Genomic DNA, 19,353 nt, shown 5'->3' with positions numbered 1-19,353 from the left:
TGGAGGGTAGTTGGAGCCATCCCTTCTAAGGACTCTTTGCCAACCTTGTGACTAAATACTTCAATGGCTATCTTCATGGGGTAATTACTATTAAAACTGACTATCTTTCACAATCACTTTAATGAGCACGTTGTTCAATTGGACATTTGATCTACATACACTATATGTAGCAGTTTACATCACACCCTATTTAAGAAAAAAAGTTTTGAGCCATTAAGTGATGCAAAAATGTTAAAATTACATAGCCAAGTTTAATGTCATGTCAAAATTTTATAACACAATAATATGAGGTAATCCAGTCCAAAACCTTCTCATCAAAGCCGAGACATGTATCTGGCACCACTTGAACCACAAGATCTGAAATGAACAAGGGATGAGAGGATTATTGATAACTCAAAATGGAAAACAAAGTGAGCAAAAGTTATAGAGTTACATGTACAAGTAACTGGGGAAGACAAAAAGAATGGAATTTCCTTGCATCCTCTTGACAAAATTTAGCATCATAAAGTACATTGAACATGGGCTGCAAATTAATTGGCAAAGTTTAAAAGACATGCACTGCACCACAAAGTGACATTGACTTTTCTTTAAAAATTACAATGCAAAATGATAATTCAGATCATAACACAATTGTGAGTGACAATTAGAGCTGATTATTAAAACACAGTTTTCACTGCACGTGGGAATCATAAATGTAAGGAGAGGACCTGGAAGTTACAGGGCTCCACACTAACTTTTCAATTTACTAGCCCAGTGGCTAGTGACAACTTACATGTTACAACAATTTTGGTGACTTTATTAGATAGATAGATAGATAGACAGATAGTTTATTAATAACCGATTTGCAACCAAAAGTTGAATTATACGATTATTTACAAGTTTCAAACATTGATAATTACGTTAAATAGATTAAATGTATTAAAACAGCAATAAGGACACTAAATATATGTTTAAAAAAAAAAAACCGTTGTAAAAACCGTTCAAGCCTTAAGGGCATTGAAGGTAATAAAACTATTACGAAACCTGATCGTCTTAAAAAATGGCTTAAACTTCCGCTTATTTCTTAGGTTAAAGGTACATGTGTTGCGAGTAGGAAGAAGTTCATGGAGCTTGTTCTGTTCATTCTGTAAAGCATTCTTGAATAGTTTATCAACTAGTTTCTGGCGGCGATCTGAAAGTTTAGTCAGGCCTGATTCAACCAAGGACTCATTATATGAGCAAAGAGGAAAAATAATGCGCGTAGCCCGCTTTTGTACTTCTTCAAGTTCGTTGGAGAGGTACACGGGGAGGCCGTCATGGAAGACAGGACATGCATACTCTGTAATCGGACGAATACAAGTGCAGAAAAACTGGACTAACTCACGGGTACCAAGACCAGAGCGTTTAAGCTGAGATAAGCAATACAAGCGCTTTTTAGCTTTCTTAATAATGGAGTTAATGTGACAATTCCATTTCAAATCAATAGAGATGTTAAGGACTAGTATTTTGGCACTAGTAGTTAGGTCAATGGGCTTGCCATTAACAACAACTGGATCGAAAAAAGTAGGGTTGTTAGTGTTAAAGTTTATGAGCAGTTCTTTGTATTTCGTCTCGTTTAGTTGAAACTTATCCTCGGTCGCACGGCTTGCTAGGGTGTCAACAGCAGCCTGAATGTGACTGTCTTGGTTCTTGCTTATCGTCTCCGAAATAGTGGTATCGTCAACATACTTCCAGAGATCAATGCCAGGAACATCCAGCTCGTTGATCATGATGATAAACAGCCACGGCCCCAGTTTTGTACCTTGAGGAACCCCCGCTGGGACCGCGCCCCATTCTGAGAAGCAGTCGTGGCCGAGTTTAACACGCTGTTTGCGCGGGGTGAGAAAGTCGATAATCCATGAGATGACAGCATTGGGGATGTTATATGTACCCAGCTTCTTGACCAAAATCTGGTGGTCGATTAGGTCAAAGGCTTTTTTAAAATCGAAGAGAATCACCCTCACAGATGCCCCGTTACCGTCAGTAGCACTGTACCAGGCATGAGTCGTACTAATTAGGGGTTCGGTGGTGCTTGAACCGGGAACAGTGCCAAACTGCTGAGGGTCGACCTTAGCGAGTACAGCTGGTTTAACATAACGATCAACCACAAAGTCCTCAGCCAACTTGGAAAGGACAGGTGTAAGTGAAATTGGTCTCAGGTGTTTGTTAACGTCATAAACAGGGGTCTGCTTAGGAATAGGGACGACGTTGGCGAGCTTCCAGGACTGGGGGAGACGAGCCTCCAAGTATGAGCTATTAAAAATATCAGTAACCACAGGAGCCAATACGTCCGCGTTCTCTTTCAGAAGCCAGGCGAACACGCCGCCAGGCCCAGAAGCTTTGGCAGGATTAAGAGCGATGAGCTTCTTCAAGACACTGAACTCTGTAACCGTTGGCGTGTCGGTGTATTGCACAGCAAACGAGACCCCAGAATCCAATGGAGTAAAAGAGTTCATTGGAGCAAGAAAGGCATTGTTAATGACGTTAGCAAGGGCCGTACGACTAGAGTCAGGCCCTGTATCAATATGCTTCAGGACAGAGGTAGGATCTGTGCGCGTAGTTGATTGCATCCCGCCAAGTGATTTAACTTCTTTCCACCACCTACGCGGTTCGTAGGTCGTACTAACCAATCTGGCAAGTGAAAATCGAGAAGCACAAGCCAAAACTGAATTTCTACTAGTCTGTGGTTAGTTGGCTACTGTTAGTGCTGAGCCCTGAGTTACATTCAAGGATGATTATGGAAATAAAGTCTTAATTGAGCTCATAAGAGACGACAAGAAATCCTCACCGATTGACAACAAATGTTTCAGTATTTTTCCTCCCTAACCATGTTATAAGGAACAATTAGTAGGATGCTTGCCGTGCTCACATGTGGGTTTCAACACTGCTTATCAGCAGTTTTTGTCCTTCCCATGTTGACCTGTTGCTTTCAAGAAGTAAAACTTATACTTTCACAGAGATAAATTACCTTTAACACTCTCCTTCCAGCTTTTCCTGAATGTGCAGTTGTCAAAGACAACGTTTTTAGCATTATCCTTGTCATTATCACATATACAAAAAATGGATGAATACCCCAGTGATGACAGCTATCAATTTTTATATACCCAGAAGAAGAAAGTCTTCAAGCCAATTTTAAAATATAAAAGGACAATAAACTATTGGAGCTTCAATTGTCTGACCCCTTGCATTGGAAAAATACAAAATTGATGTTTTCTCCTAGTATTGTTCTCTCAGTGAAAGCTTTTATTGCAACATGCACCTTACAAATTCCAAGAGGCAAACTGCTTCCCAGTTACCGTGCTCCAAACCGCACAAATTATAAACAACAACACTAAAAACAGTAAAGTATACCTTGTAATTGGCATCATTTAACCAAGCCAAGCTCTTCCGGGGTGGAAAGTCCCAGTTCTTCCATGGTAGGCTTGATTTCACTCAGAATGTAGTTATATATTTCACTGTTTCCTGCACCCTTGTCATTAACGGCTTCTAAAATCCTGACAGTCATGGGAAAGTCATTAAGACGACGGCAGGCATGAAGCATTGCAATAATGATCCTGGGTTCTGGAACCAAGTCATGTCCATAGATCTCATTCAGTCCTTTACGCAACTCCCAAGCATCAAGGTCTGGTCTAATGGACAAATACATTTGACAAGAAATAAGTTTTAACTTCCCCCACAAGACATTTAAAAGTCATTATGGTACCAAAATTTCCAGACATTTACCCTCACAGCAGATTACCTTCACCAGCCAATTTTTAGCATTAAGTGGAAAAAAAATTAGCAGATTACCTCCTCTGGTAAATAACCCACATTTTGAAAACAGAAGAAAATTGTAAAAAAAAGCTCTAGAAGGCACAGAATTGGACCCAAGGAGCAGTAAGCTTTCCTTCCTCAAACAAAGTAGTACATGTGAATTGATCAAGAGTCATTTATTTTGAAACCAATTCAAAAGGGAAAAAATACATGACTACTCTAGCCCCTACTCATTCCTTGTTTGAGAGGCAAATATCCCATTTATCAACATTTTGAACTCAACAGAATGGCTGACAATCCTCTCTTTCAAGGTCCTTTCCAATGCAAGAAACTTTGCAATACCATTACCACGAATATTAACTGACATTTTGGTAGTTTTGCCATGACATTCTTTTTCTTTTGCCAATTAAAGATCATGGATTTTTTATTACAAACTCTCGAGCTGATGCTCTTGTAGATGACCCACATCTTCCTATTACCTGTTTATTGTACACTTCAAGTACTAACTTTCCATTAAAAGGGAATCTCTACTCTCAAATTGATTATTAAGACAATTGACAAAAACAATTGACAAAAACGTGCCAAAAAATAACATTCAGTCTACTCCATTTGAAGGGTTGTTTTAATCAATTACAAATTGTTCATGCATTTGTAAGACAGAGCAAATTGTATTGTAAACTTTAAAAGCAAACCTGCCTTGAAAAATAAGCGTGCCATCGGTTGTCAAATGCCTCATCTGATTCTTTGGGTTTGCTGCTCATCTTTCGGGACGTAACACCTGATTTGAAGTAAAAATTGTTTTGAAATCAACTACAATATGCCATTTTCAGTGATTCAATTCGTTTTACTGCCATCCCATTATGATTTACAGTGAAATAACACAGGAATTCTTCTGAGCACCCCAAAGCATTTTGCAAAAGTTACTATGGGGGATCGATCCTTCATGGAGGCAGCGCTGCAGCTTTGGAACAGTCTTCCCATAAGCATTAGATCTGCTTGCACCAAAAGTGATTTTAAACAGCAACTTAACACATTTTTATTCAGCAACGCATTTTGTTAGCACAATTAGTGTATATATAGATTTTAGATAGTTTCTCTGTTCTGCAAATTACTTTTCTTATAGCCAATTGTAATAGTATAGTTTTTGTCTTTGATTTCATAGTGATTGTGAATAGGTTTTTATTTTGTGTTTACAGTAATGTTTGTAATGCATATTTGATTATTTTTATAGAAAATGCACAATATAAATATTAAATATTATTAATATTAGTATTATCATTGTTATTATTATTATCATTATTATTATTTAGTTCTTATTAAACAAGCGGGAGGTCTGTATGGGAGAATCTTGACCGAGGTCACCAGTACAGACCGAACACAGTGAGGTCTGTACCAGCGACCGAGGTCAAGATTCTCCCATACAGACCAACCTAGCTCAATTAAAGCACCCCTGAGATCAAAATTTTCGTACATCATTTTTTTTCATTTTCGTGTTCAGTGTGTCTCCTTCACCTACTCTGCCAAATTTCAGTCTAGACTGAGCACCAGAAATATCTTTTTTCAGGCCGTTAAACTCGCAATTTCGCGTCCGCCATTACTTGACCATGTTCTGGAAATTGATCGCAGGACTCAGAGGAAGTGACGTCAAAGGCTCAACGCAAAAATCTAACATGGCAAAATGTCAGGTAAACATAACAGAATGCTTTACTCTATTCTTACAAAAACTAAACAAAAATTACGAGGCATCGATGCGTAATTCAAAGCTGAAGTAATCGTGCAGACCATGCTGTAGGTATTTCTCTGTATCGGAGCCTTGAAAATAGATCAGAGCGGGAAAAACGGTTGCGATTTGTGCGAACTCGCCGAGTAAACTACAATCCTGCAGGAATATTTGTGATCCACTCCGAACACTTCTGGGAGGACTGTTTCGAGAGATCTGTGCACCTTGAAGGATCTAGGTGAAGAATTCTGTCGGGTTCAGTGCCTACCGTTCAAAAGAAGGGACAAGAAAAACCGTCCTCTGTGCGATCTCGACGAAAGTGAAGTCAACGAACCTCGACAAGTATTGTCACCTTTACATATGCACTGATCAATATCCACCTTTAACAACTCTCTGGCAGAACACCTTACACAAAGGAAAGTACTCGGCGAACATTGTGAATACGAATGATAAAATAGCCGAATTGAGGAATTAGATTTCTGACCTCAAAGAGCTCACTTTCACAAAAGAGATGAAAAACATAATTGTGTGCTCTGACTCTAAAAAAAGCTAGCTTTAATAACAGCGAAGTCGAGGCGTGGTGGCCTCATGGTTAGTATGCTCCACTCTGGATTGAGTGGTCCGGGTTCGTGCCCCGGCCGGGACATTGTGTTGTGTTCTTAGGCAAGACACTTTACTCTCACAGTGCCTCTCTTCACCCAGGTGTATAAATGGGTACCGGCAAATTTAATGCTAGGGGGTAACCCTGCGATGGACTGGCATCCCATCCAGGGGGGAGTAGAAATACTCCTAGTCGCTTCATGCTACAGAAACCAGAGTTAAGCACCGGCCTAATGGGCCACTAGGCTCATAAACAGACTTTAATAACAGCGAAAGTAGAACAAACAGCTGAGGACACATAGAGTGTAGAAACACTTTAAAATGTAGGCTTGTAGCAAAAAAACTGAGAAAATTAAAATTTCTTTAAAATCCTCTCAAACTATCAACCATCTGACAGCCAAGTCAGCGTGCTATCAAAGGGTCCTAAATACATTCCAACACCCGTGACAAATGAATGTGAGATCAGGCCAAGTTTTGCGAGATTTATTCGCAAGACCAATGCGCCTCCGTTACACCTTTCACAGACAAAACAAAGAACCACTACCTTTTCATATCAAACTGAATGCCACCAGTTCAGTCTTCTATTGCCCTTCAGAGCTACTTGGAAAATTGTCATAATACAACTTGCAGACTGTATCAAGCCAAAATATACTTTGTAACGCAATGAGGTCACAGCTCTGAAAGTGTTGAAGCAAACTCTGCTTTAAACCTCACCAAAGCAACACAACGCTAGTCATCATGAATAAGACAGAAAAAACATAAGGCCAAAGTGCAACTCAACAGCAGAGTTCACTTCAAACCTCTCAAAGCACCGATAGTAAAAAACACGCTGGAAAGGGTTAATGAGATCATTGACCAAATGCATCAGGCAAACACATTAATGGCTTACAAATGGCTTTCACAAATCCCCCATATCTGCCTTGATACACAATCAGCCACTGCCGAAAACAATTTTTAAATATCTCTCAGTCATTTCTTACAGAAAGGGAAAATCCCTTACAACAAGCAAAAATACAATTCGAAGGCGATAAAGCGATGTGACCACAAAAGCCACATGAGGAGTCAGTGCCATTCTTTATTTATCTTTATTCGCATGGCAAAATTCATCGTTTGCTGGCGGAAAACTATCCTCAGAAGCTTCAGATAATTTCTGAGACAATTCATCGTCAGACAAAGTCAACATTTTACAACTGACAACGAAACAGTTCTCAAAAAAGTACTGTGTGTGATTCTCTTTGCAATGAACAAAGAGAGTTGTGACAAAGCAAAGCATAAGTTTGTTGAGCCTTTGACGTCATGATGACGTTTCCTGCTGTACGGCTGGAACATGTTTTCAGCAATGGCAGACGATTTTTAGACGACTTTGAAGCGGCAAAAATTGATCATCGAAGGTTTATTTTGAGTTTTTAATGGCAAAAAGGGCTTTAACTTGACCCAATTCAACATTCTGTAAAAGAATTAGCCCAAAATAAAATGGTCAATTTTCGTCTCAGGGGCACTTTAATAAGATGTTTATTATAATTATGGCTGTGTCATATATGCCAATTTTTTATATTCTTTGTACCTTTTTTTCTAGACCGGTCTAGTGCTGGTCTAGATGGGAAAATCTACACCGCTTTCAATATTGATTTCAGCCAATCAAATTCGTGAATTCGGTTGTTCCCAGTCCTTGTGAGACACAGCCATATAATAACATTATTTAAAAACTCACGGAGGAAAACCAATATCCTTCTTCGCTGCAAACGGGTAATCGCGCAGATTAGGTTGCTAACGCTACTAAAAACCTGAACTTAAATTGATTTTCAGTCAGTTATGCAGAAAATTCATATATCTTTCGGTGCTTGAAGCCCTGTATCGTAAAATATTACATCACTTAACTATTCGAGTTAGGATATTAAAGTGCAAGTCATGGATCCATCGAGAAATGTTAATCGTCCTAGAAAAGTCGTGTTGATTAGTATTCCCCGATTAGCTTCCCTCTTAAATTACTGAGTAAATTAAGATCTTACCCAGCATCGAGGTAGCGCCTCTTATGGAGGGAGACATAAACCGGCGGGCAACACAACGAAGCATCTTGCGGAATAATGTCGCTACTCAAGTAAAATCCAAAATGGCGATAAAATATCGATTACCCAGTAGTCTTTGCGAAACGTGCGTTACCGCTGTGGGAGGAACAGTGTATTTTGCAGGCGCAGAGGGGTACGATGAGGTGACCGGTGAGTCGACCGGTGTCAAATTCCCGGTTGGATCCGGTGTAGTTATCCGGAACTGATTGCTTATTATTGTGACTTTTATGAGGGAGTTTAATTTCCGTCGTTGGACACGATGTAAAAGAACTCAAACGAAAAGGTTAGCCAGATAAATGAGCATCATCGATGAAGGTAATGGGTTCGAAGGCGATATCAAGAGGGATGGATTCGAAGTGAGTACTTTCAATTGATAAACTATGCATGACATTTTGACAGTGACCTGGATTAATGAATTTGTTTCACAAGTTATTGTTATCATTTTGATTTTTACTGAGCTAGATTTATACGATTTCACCTCGTATCATGATGAATACTTCATGAGTTCTCACCGCAGGTGGAGGAGAAGGGAGGGTTCGAAATTAAAGGCACGTTTGAAAAGGCATACTGACGACCACAATGCAGTAACAGAAAAACAACATACTACTGTAACTGTAATTTAGTATGGAAATCTCATACCAGGAGGAGTTGATGAAGAAGATTGCTCTCAAGTTCATCAGAAGATAACTTCAGCCGGTTCCTCTTTCTCAGAAACGAAATTTTGCCAGAGGTTTTCACTTTCTCATCGAAATGTTTACAGCTAAAGGTGTCATATAAAGAGGCACTTGTAAGACATGATCAAAACTTTCATTGGGATCCAGGTATCCAGAGTCTTAAAGTGCCAAGTGTATCCTCAGGGCCATGAGCTAACTAGGATCAGTTTTGCAGGATTTGATAAACAACCCTGAAAAAACCTCTTTCCTTGACCAGCTGCCACTTTAAGATTCCTTTAGGCTTGTAATAATGGTGGCCCAAAATGGTTTTTTTCAGTTCTGAACATGCATCATACAATGTAACTTTAACACTATTTTATTTTTTTCCTCTGAAATTACATAAAAGATGTCCAATTAGTAATACTCATTTCAAGGACATGTATGCAGTTACCATAACAACACTATATCTTTTTAGAACACCCTTAACTTAGGCTTTAGGATCCTTTGAGTTAAAATTAGTTAACTAATCCCCTTTCTTAAACTACTGAGTTCCAGTGTATCAAGATTAAAATTCATACAAAGGTTTAAAAGCATCTCTCCATTTAGTTCAGAGCTATCTTTAGTTGGTTTTTGATTGTTTTCACTTGGTAGAACTGTTACAGTTTTTCTACCAAAAGGAGTTTGAAACCTTTGATGTGTAAGTTGAAAGAATAATCCATTGCTATTAGTGTTATGTTTCTCCATTTTATATGCAGTTAATAATTACATGAAAAAAATATACACCCATATGATTGGCTGAAAACGAGTGCATTTTATTTATATATTATTCTAATGCAAAGTTGTAACACCAGAGCAAATTACAAATAGCACCTGTGCTGTCAAAATTTGGTCTGTCTTGACTTTCTGTGATGCCATTTTCATGTAAATTATTAATATTAAGTAACAAAATGATTTCTTGTACAATTTGGTGTATACACCAAATTGCACAAGAAATCATTTTGTTTACTTATTAATAAATAAGCACATGTAAATTTTTCAAAGACTACAAACTGCACTCGCCTTATGGGTTCAATTAGTAATGAATTACGTACTGATACAGATTATAATTTACTGCACGAACAATCTTCCATAGACGATAAGAAATCATCTTGATCAGCACACCAACTATAGAACTAATGACCGCTTATTGCTTAATACTTTTAACCAGTGTATGTCCATCAATGATTTAAGTATTTTAGGGTTGTTCTATCCATTTATTTTGTTTCTACAGCCAAATCTTCAGTGGTCTCCATTCAAGCAATACCATCAGCTTAACAGAAGTGCAACAAGAATTGACATCAACCTAGCTAAATCTGTGATTGATAATACTTTCCCTGATAAAGAACTTGACAATGAAATAGAATGCAAGCACCAGGAAGCACTTGTCAGTGTCCCTTGCTTGGCAAAACTTGTTTGTAACAATGAACCTCTTTCTTTGGGGAAGAATCTTACTACCTCTGAATATACTTGTGGAAATCTAGCAAACAGAGAGAGTGTTTGTTTATGGGAAATTTTGCAAACCAGCTACTTTCGAAAGAAAACTATTCAAGCTGCTGAGATGACATGGCGGAGGAACTTTTTGTATCTGTTTACCTTGGGAACAGAAGGAGGATCAAGGTTTGGGAAAGGTTCTACATGGGATGTCATAAAAGATCTGAATGATAAGCATCCTAATTGCTATTGTGGTTTAGGAAAGCCACAAAATGGATTTTATGTCTCTTCAAATGGACTTGTGTTCTCAAGTGAGATTGAGGTACAAAGCTCACCAGTTTTATTATGCGTAGTTATATCTTGCAGTAAAACTTCCTATTTGCAAACACCCCTCATTAGGGGCTAATTTACAAAAATACCAAAAGTTTTCACACCAATCATTATTGTTAAACCCAAGCTTAATTACAATTATAATGATTTCTCTAAGAGATGACTTTTCAGAATCTTCAATATATTTTTCCTTCAAACACCCACAAGGCAATCTTCTGTGTGTCACCAAGACAGGAAGTATATAATTTATTTCTTAACCCTTTACACCCACAGTCATCAATATGCATATTCTCCATACTGATCTCCATACATTTCTTAAGGTGCTGACAAGGAGAATTTGTTCAACAATCAAGAGCTTCTTTTAGTTGGTGATCATTCCTTTATCTCATGACCCTAATGCATGTTTTAGGGGTGATATTATTCAGAGAAATTAGATGTTAGTCACTTTTAGGGGGCAAAGGGTTCAACAACTTATTGAGAGTACCATGCATCTAAACAGACACTTTTATTTGCAATAGAAATTACCAGACAGGTTTTATGATTGAATTAGACTTACCAAAGCTAAAACCACAAACCAAACTTGTATGCACCATCCAATGTGCCTTATGATATGGCTTATTGTAGCACAGGTATGGAAATGTTTTTACAACTCAGGCCCTGGTTGTTCAAAGGTCGGATAATGCCATCCCATGGAGAGCAAAACAGGCTGCTCTATCCACCAGATAAAGATTCATCCATTGGATAGAGTTATCCAATCTTTGAACAACTGGGGCCTGGGGCCCGTTTCTCGAAAGTCCCGGTAACTTAACGGGTCCATAAAGCTGTTCTGTTTTCATTCAAGATGGGGATTTCAAAAGTTTTGAAAATGATAAAATAAAGCTATCAACCAAAGAAACGAAAGGGACTGGTTTGGGTGCCAGAACCTCCTCTCCTATCCTTTAAATTTTGATTTTAAAACATGACTTTGGGCACATTAAGTTACTGGGAATTTCGAGAAACGGACCCCATGCCTGGTACTTAATTGACACTTGAAATGATTACTACTGACAGTAATTATTTTCATAGAAAAAAGTGAAACAAATTCTCCTTGTCAGCACCTTAGAAAATGTGTTGAGAACATATTGAATACCCTTTAATCTGTACCTCTTCCAAGTAACCACTTCCTGAACCTTTCAAGAGATTTAGGGAGGTTTGTCTTGATGAGAAAATTCATCAATTCCAAACTTTTACGCATGAAAAGTTTTAATAAATATTTTTGAATAATTGTAGGCACTTTTGTTTTTCAGCTAAAGAGGTTCATAGCAAAAATGGCTGAAATAGAAGAACGACTAAAACATGAAATGTGTGTGATAGAAGATCAACGCAACAAATTGAAGGTGATATTTATTATTTGCTCATGACACTTTTGCATCAATCAGTTGAAAGCTTCAACATCCCCAACCCCCCCCCCTCCCAATGGGCAACTCCTGGGCATTTGAATATTTGAACTAAATGTTCAACTGAAAGGTTCAGCTAAATTGAGGATTGTTTAGGGTGCAGTTTTGTTAAACAAAGGAAACATTTTGTTTAAATAATCAGACCCAAGTAGGGCTTGACACTGACAGTAGCCAAGTAGCCACAGACCAGTAGAAATTCAGTTTTGGCCAGTGGTTTTCAGTTTGCACTGACCATTATGTGGCTAGTAAACAAAGCGAAATTCTTGCAACATCTAAGATGTCACAGCTGTCTAGCCACTTGGCTAGTGAGTTGAAAAGTTAATGTCGAGCCCTGCCAAGAATGACCAGCATCTTAATTCTCCTTACAATTATAATACTGCTGAGTCATTCATGAAGATTATGAGAACAAAGCAAATGATCACCAACATAAGAAGCTTGGATTGTTAAATGAATTCTCCCTGTCAGTACCAAAGGAAATGTGTAGAGAACAGTATGGAGAATATATATATATATATATATATATCTTATTAACCAAGTGCGAGGGCCGCACTGGGAGAATGTCGGCCTGAGGGCCGATATTCTTCCAGTACGGTCCCGAGCAAGCTTGGTTAATAAGAGATTTATTATACGACTGAAGTTCAAAGGGACACAAGTGCGGTATCATTCGGGACCATTCGGGATAGTGCCCGGTCCAATACTGAGAGAATATTGACCGGCAATAGAGCATTTTGATTGGTGGATTTTAGTTATTGGCCCTCTGACTGCCCGAGTCGTGTAATAATATATGCATACTGATGTTATTTAGGGTGCAAAGAATGAAATGAAATTCAAAATTTTGTATACAGTGTTGATTGCCTGGGGACTAAATGTGATGTTCTGTTCTTCAACTACTTTGCAAATTTGCAATGTTTTTACTCAGGGTATTGAAAGACTTTTCAAGAAATTTATTATTAATAATAGCTCATGCATTCCTTACCAGGTGGAACAATTCTTTCTATCCTGTTCACAATACGATATACTGCTTAATATTTACAGTTGGTTCCCACATGTCAGTAGTTGATATACCATCACACCATTGAAAGCATGTTTCACTCTTAGACTAGTTTTTAACTGGAGTTGTAATTATCAATATTATCTTCAGTTGTGACAAGTAGAGATAAAATACCCACAATTTTTGTTGTTATTCTCCAACCTTATCAATATGTGTTTACACTGTTTGTAGTATGAATTATAAATTCACAGTGAAACATGTGGCTTTTTCAATTTGTAAGACATTTAATAAGTCCTTCAAATATTTTTGGTGATTGAAAGGTGTGTTTCTATACAATTCTTGTGAATGGACCAGATGCATTCTTTTGAAGATTATTTAGAGCTTATTCTGCCTAACTGTGGAGGCAGCAGATAGAGATTTTGTGCCTCTGTTAACTTTTGAAATCAAAGCACCAAAAAAAAACCAAAGTTTGGCATTATCATTTGCAAGAATGATACAATTAATCCTTTTTTGTGGGTTGTTGTGGTTTTTTTTTTTTTTTTTTCCCTCAAGTCTCTGAAGACAAGAGTCTTTATTTTGACTGATGTGAGATTTTGCTGTGTTGCTGTACATAATATTATTTTTCTGTTTCAACATATGTCCACATGGCCATTCATAGTTACATTCAATTTTGTGGTGTATTCCAAATTTATCATGACCATTTTGCATCAGTGTTTTCTTTTGAGTAAAACTTTTTATTTTTAACATTCTTGACCTAAATATTTTGATTTTGTTTTCTCTAGCTGATACAGTCACAGTATTACTTAACAAACATTACAAAATGATGATATTTACTTTCAACATGCCATTTATCCAAGGTGTGTTTTTTTTTTTGTCTATTTTCGGATCAATATGTGTGAATTTTTTATGAGGATGTGAACCTTGTCGAATATTGATTGAATCATTAATAAATATTAATGTCACTTTGAATAAAGAAAAATTGAAGTGCACATGAGAATATAATCAAGACAAGGATTGGAGTTTCAAGATTAGTATTTTAAGACACAAAAAAAGATGAGTTGTGATAATTGTTCCACCTTTAAATTCTGGGAATGGGACAGGAACAAGCTTTTATACTGTATATTGTTAAAAATAATGTCAGTTGTCTTCCACATTTTTAATCATTTTGTTGTTTAATATGTGGGTTTTGTCTCAAATTATTTATGAAATTGTTACATTAATTGTGATTTTTTTTTTTAAATCAGTAAGATCAACAAATTGTCTCCTTTGATTGCAGGTAATGCATTTGGTCTCAAGTCATTTTGCACTGATGCCACATTTGATTTCTTTTTCTTATTGTGCAAAAACTGCATTTTTAAAAAAACTAGCTCATCAAACTAGAAAATTGCAATCCAGGGAATGTACAATATTCGAGCAAACATTACTATGTTGATTCAAATGTCACCACAGTTTTATGGAAATTTCTTTAAGCCATTATTGACATTTAATAAAATGGAAGTGCAAAGTTTGCTGCAGTTTGATTGGCTTGTTATTTTCTTTTTAAAAACATGGTGACTTTTAAACAAATATTGCATGATTTGTCAACTCTATTTCTTATTCATTTAATGAAAATCTCCATATTACAGAGTGTGTGTGTCAAGTTGTCTGAAAAATATTTATCCTCCTGTACAATTATTTAATATGCATCAGCTTGAATGTGAATCACATATTGTTTTGACCAGATGGACAAAGTGTCTAGTGTGTGTTTTTTTTTTATTTTCACCAAAGCTGATCCTGACCAGTAATTAAAGAGCTCAAGGTTAAAAATATCTCTTTAGTGAGGGCCATTGGAAAATGAATCTTAGTGTCACATGGCATTGAAAAATTGTCTAAATCACTGAGAGAGGAGTTCAGCGACTATTGGGTCCTCCATTTTCTGATAAGAAACAATGTCATCGCGACTGGTGGGTTAAATTTAAGAAATCAATCATTTTTTGTTTGGCTTTGTATTTTCTTTACCCTCTTCTGTCCTTTTTTGTTGTTGTGTTTTTGATAAGCACTCATTAACCCTTCAGTATTCTCTTCCCTCCATGTATCAGAATTGTTTTTGAAAGACACACCATTCAGAATTGCCTTGAAGATTCTGTTTAAAATTAGTTTTCATATTATTTTGTTGGTAAACAGTTTTTGTATTAATAGTGATTGCTAAGCATCTGAGTTTGTATCTCAGCTATATTTTGAATCAATGAAGTAGGATTTTTCGAACATTTTAATTTATACTCTGACTATGGGTTAATACAATTTTTGCTGCTTCTTGCTGCTTCCTGTATATTTCTAGAAATTAGAGATTGGATCTCTTAGAGATGTTTTGGGTAAAAGTCATTTTTTAACTTCTCAATGGTTTTTGAGTCAGGAGATTTTTTTTTCAAACATTTCTAGAATTTGAAATTGGTAAAATTTCAAAATGAGAATAAAATTAAGATAAAAAATGAAATACCTGATTAGCAAAGATTCTAATTCTGACTTGATTAAGGAGAAAAATTTAAAGCAGAAAATTACATGCTTTGTTAAATTGAACAATCTAACACGGTGAAATCTGTAAAATATTTTGAAAATGAAGAAATAAGTTAATTTTTACTAGTTTGCATTCGATGACCTTTGGAATCTCAAATCAAATGGGAAAAAGGAATAATTTTCTGTTAATATTATTTTTTGATCTGTAGAATGATTTTATTTATAGGTCAGTTGATGGCTTTCAGTAGGTTAAGGTAGTTTTGATAAATTTTGGAAAGTAAATTCGGGTGTAAAAATTTGTGAAATTGGATGTTACAATATTATTCTTGTTTTAGTAATATCCAATGCCTTCATGTTTATCTTACAAGTATCTTATGTTGTGTGCACTTTACAGATAAGTGCTTGACTGGAGGCCACAGTTTTATAGAGTCATGGTACAATGTTGGTTGGCTCTATTTTCCAAATCTATCCTGGTCCTTAGGTTATCTACCAGGGAGTTTCCAAAATCCTCTTTTGTGGTAAAATACATCCATGAAACACGTCATTGCGCAGTACTTTTTATCTTTGTTAGGATTATCAAACCATGACTAATTGAATCAACAGAGAAGCTGTTTATTTTTTCAAGCATGGGACTTATAAAACAGTCTGGATTCCCCATGATAATTCAAACCTCAAACTTTCCTATTTGGTAATCAGGTGCCCAAAATTCCACCGAGCTACCTACACTGTATTATAAGGATTTCGTGGTACAAAGTCGTAAGGTATAAAGCTTAATTATTGTGCCTGTCTTAGATCCCCAACAGGTGAATTCCATCTCTAATTTTTCCTCCTTAGCCATAAGCTTTAATTTGCGATTCTCCTCCATCCACCTCATCCATGCCTTCAAGGCCATTTCTGCACTCATTCTTTTTTGCATACTGTAATACTAAAATGAAATGCAGTAGCAAAATATTTTTTTTCTATTTGCTAGACAAAAGCAGAAGAGAGGAAGCTTCTGTCTCATAGGATGGAAAGTGTCGATTCTGATCAGGATGAGACACCTAAAGAAAATCAACAGCTAAACAAGGAGAACAAAGCCAAGGATAAAACAGAAAGGTTAGAAATGATAATCATAAATTGCATTTTAAGATTATTTGCAGGTAAAATAGTACATTGAAACTGAAACTTTTTGCAAAAAAAAAAAATTTAGGTGAAACTGACTTGTTATTTTTCCTATAAAAAAAAAGGAAGAGTTGAAAATAGACGCAGGCATTGATATTGTTATTTTATTTTTGTGTATTCCTTTTCATAGAAAATCAGGATTGTTTGCATCATTGAGTGCCTCTTTGAGTGCGGCAAGATCTGGGATTCAGGGATTTTTGGAAAGGTGGGTGATTTTTAATAATTTTTCTGAGCTAATGTGGACCAGAATCTTGGGCAAATTGTGTTGAAAAATTTATGAAAACATCCAATTTTGACATAAGGCCAACAGTGCATGGGTAAAATCTGTCTTGGACCCTCTATTCCACCTCTCAATGTTAGGTATTACTGACAGAAGCAAAAATTTTTTATAAGGTAAAATTGTTTTAATATTCAACACTGCAAAGTGAATTCATCACCAAATGATACTTTGATTTGATAATATGTAGATCCTCACCAAAGGAACAAAGGCATGCAACCAATGCTGTACTTACAGGAGACAGTGATGGTGAAGATGAAACAGATAAGTTGACACAGAAACCAAATCCTGATGTGGATGGCCTTGATAATCACGATGAATTTACAAGGTGATTGGTTGAACATATTTGACTGTGTGTACAGGTTGACCTCAGATCAGTGATTCTAATTCTCAAGAATACAACTCACAACACTTACTATCTCTTTAAAAATTGTATCTCTCTAAAAGAGGACTAGCACAGCACACGAAGGTTTCATACTTTTTTGCTTGTAATTTTTTTTGGGGGGGGGTGGGCCTAGCTTGCGTTCTCTTGGGAAAATTTGAGGGAAAACCTTTTCATTCCCTGTGGATTGACAAGGAGAGGATTTCTCCCAACAGTGTTTGTATATATTGAGAAAAACAAAGGTGATAAGAAAAAATATATATAATATCATGTAGGGGCTATTGTTTGATTCATACGATTCTCATGACCTAAGTTGTAGGAAGTATGTGACAGACATAATTATTAATAATAATTTTCCTTTATGAAAATAATTCCAGATTACTGAATTGGTGCCTTGTTAGTGAGAAACTGGTGAAATGATGAAATGCAAAACACTCTTAATGTCCATCTTGTTCCCTTTTGCAATTTTAGAGCAGAATCAACAAACAATTTCTATTAATAAAAACTTGTGATTTTTTTTCACACCACAAAAAAAGCGAGAGATAGGTTTCCTTTAAATGTTCTCTCTCAAAAGTCCATGTTAAGTCTAAACCAGAAAAAATCTGTCACTTGTTGATATCGTCATTTACATATGCAACCATGAAACCCTGAAGCTGTTTGTGTTAATTTTTGTAATTCCTATTTATCTTCTCAGACAAATGGAAGTAAAGGGAGGTTTAACTTACGAGAGTGCAGACAGAACAGTCCACCAACTGTCCCATGATGCTTTGCCTCCCCCGCTCTCTCTACAGTCACTTCAAGCTGAAAATCAAGCTGACAAATAGAATTTATAATAAATGATTATTAATTAAAATATTTACTATGTTACTGACAAAAGTTATTCAACTGTTACAGTCTGTACCTTTTTGTCTTGGTCATGCTATCACGTTTAAGGATGCTACATTTACTGTGAAACTCTGAACAGGATTATTATCAGGCATGATATATCTTATTGAACACAATAAGGATATTAAGTAGTTTGTTGTTTGCTTATATGTCCTGATCATCCACACAATCCGTCGCAAGTGAAGGCTCTACTGTTACAACAGGGTAGACAATTTTTGGGTGTCTTTCAATTGTTCATGGTTTTCTGAGTTTGACAGTTTTAACATAAAATTATTCCAAACCACAGCACTAACAATCCATTTAATTTCAAAAGTACCATCACTTGCTTTTAAGATCATTATTTTTGATTGTTATTATTACTGATTTGTGATAAAAGTCGGTCTGAAAGGTTATTAGAAATGATTTTAAATATTATTTTATCTGCACAAATCATTCCTAACAAAAATGGTTCAAATATAGTGAGAAAAGAAATGTTTCATATTTTCATTTGCACATTCTATTGTCTACCATAACTATTATTCTAGATTTGTGATAAAAGTATGTCTGAAAGGTTATAAAAATGATTTATAATATATATACAAGGCATTCTAAAAACAAATGACTATAATCTGTCTCAGTGTTGCCATAGAAGAGAAATGTTTCATATTTTTATCTGTGCATTTTATTAGTTGTTTACCATTATCATGAATTCATGTAAGAGCACGAACAATTTATTGTTTCTAAGAAATATTATTGAAATATGAAAGGGAATGACTTGAATGTAATATATGTGATAGAATGATTCATATTTAAATGTCTGGTGCAGTGAATGATGTCATACTGCATGCGTAGCTGACTACAAGTAAGAATTTTCATAGTGGATTTTAATAAACAATTAGTTCCTCTGTTTTAAGTCTGTTTAAGGCAGTTAATGATTTGTTGGCGTGACGAAATGCATTTACCTTTACCGGTATTCTGTCCTGAAGTCAAATAACCCTGGATGGTACTGAGGTGTGGAAAGGCTATTCTTCTCTGCTCTCCTATTCTTTCCCCATTGTCCAACACTTGCAGGTCAGCATGAAATCTGAGCCAGTCTTTGCAGACTCTGCTACTGACTTGTGGCTGATCTTGCCAACTTA

At 36.3% G+C, this 19,353-nt stretch overlaps 2 protein-coding genes across 3 annotated transcripts; one reads left to right on the top strand and one right to left on the bottom strand.

Annotated features, from left to right (window-relative positions):
* Positions 1-101: 101 nt before the first annotated feature.
* On the bottom strand, positions 102-8,255 carry LOC111333905 (cytochrome c oxidase subunit 5A, mitochondrial). Its single transcript, XM_022939551.2, has 4 exons — positions 8,101-8,255; positions 4,468-4,549; positions 3,370-3,647; positions 102-357 (listed from the first exon to the last, which is right to left on the bottom strand). Exons 1-3 carry the CDS (start codon positions 8,162-8,164, stop codon positions 3,383-3,385), a joined length of 411 nt encoding a protein of 136 aa, XP_022795286.1. The 5' UTR covers positions 8,165-8,255; the 3' UTR covers positions 102-357; positions 3,370-3,382.
* Positions 8,256-8,296: 41 nt separating this feature from the next.
* On the top strand, positions 8,297-19,127 carry LOC111333903 (uncharacterized). Of its 2 annotated transcripts, XM_022939548.2 has the most exons (7): positions 8,297-8,513; positions 10,081-10,602; positions 11,897-11,986; positions 16,501-16,625; positions 16,822-16,896; positions 17,159-17,296; positions 18,045-19,127. In XM_022939548.2, the coding sequence occupies exons 1-7, from the start codon at positions 8,454-8,456 to the stop codon at positions 18,172-18,174; spliced, it is 1,140 nt and encodes a 379-aa protein (XP_022795283.2). In that variant the 5' UTR covers positions 8,297-8,453; the 3' UTR covers positions 18,175-19,127. The 2 variants fall into 2 exon arrangements, with proteins under 2 accessions (XP_022795283.2, XP_022795284.2); XM_022939549.2 differs by lacking the exon at positions 11,897-11,986 and having other exon boundaries at positions 8,299-8,513.
* Positions 19,128-19,353: the final 226 nt, after the last annotated feature.

This window comes from Stylophora pistillata, chromosome 4 (assembly GCF_964205215.1).
Source record: "Stylophora pistillata chromosome 4, jaStyPist1.2, whole genome shotgun sequence".
Taxonomy (NCBI): domain Eukaryota; kingdom Metazoa; phylum Cnidaria; class Anthozoa; order Scleractinia; family Pocilloporidae; genus Stylophora; species Stylophora pistillata.
This window is presented reverse-complemented; position numbering and strand designations above follow the sequence as displayed.

Bases quoted from the DNA above. Each gene is read 5' to 3' on its own strand.
- LOC111333905 (XM_022939551.2), bottom strand. From the start codon at position 8,164: ATGCTTCGTTGTGTTGCCCGCCGGTTTATGTCTCCCTCCATAAGAGGC. The intron at 4,550-8,100 runs GTAAGATCTTAA...ACTTCAAATCAG, and splicing joins AGGCGCTACCTCGATGCTGG to GTGTTACGTCCCGAAAGATG. The intron at 3,648-4,467 runs GCAGGTTTGCTT...TTTGTCCATTAG, and splicing joins TGGCACGCTTATTTTTCAAG to ACCAGACCTTGATGCTTGGG.
- LOC111333903 (XM_022939548.2), top strand. From the start codon at position 8,454: ATGAGCATCATCGATGAAGGTAATGGGTTCGAAGGCGATATCAAGAGG. The intron at 8,514-10,080 runs GTGAGTACTTTC...TTGTTTCTACAG, and splicing joins TCAAGAGGGATGGATTCGAA to CCAAATCTTCAGTGGTCTCC. The intron at 17,297-18,044 runs GTGATTGGTTGA...TTATCTTCTCAG, and splicing joins AATCACGATGAATTTACAAG to ACAAATGGAAGTAAAGGGAG.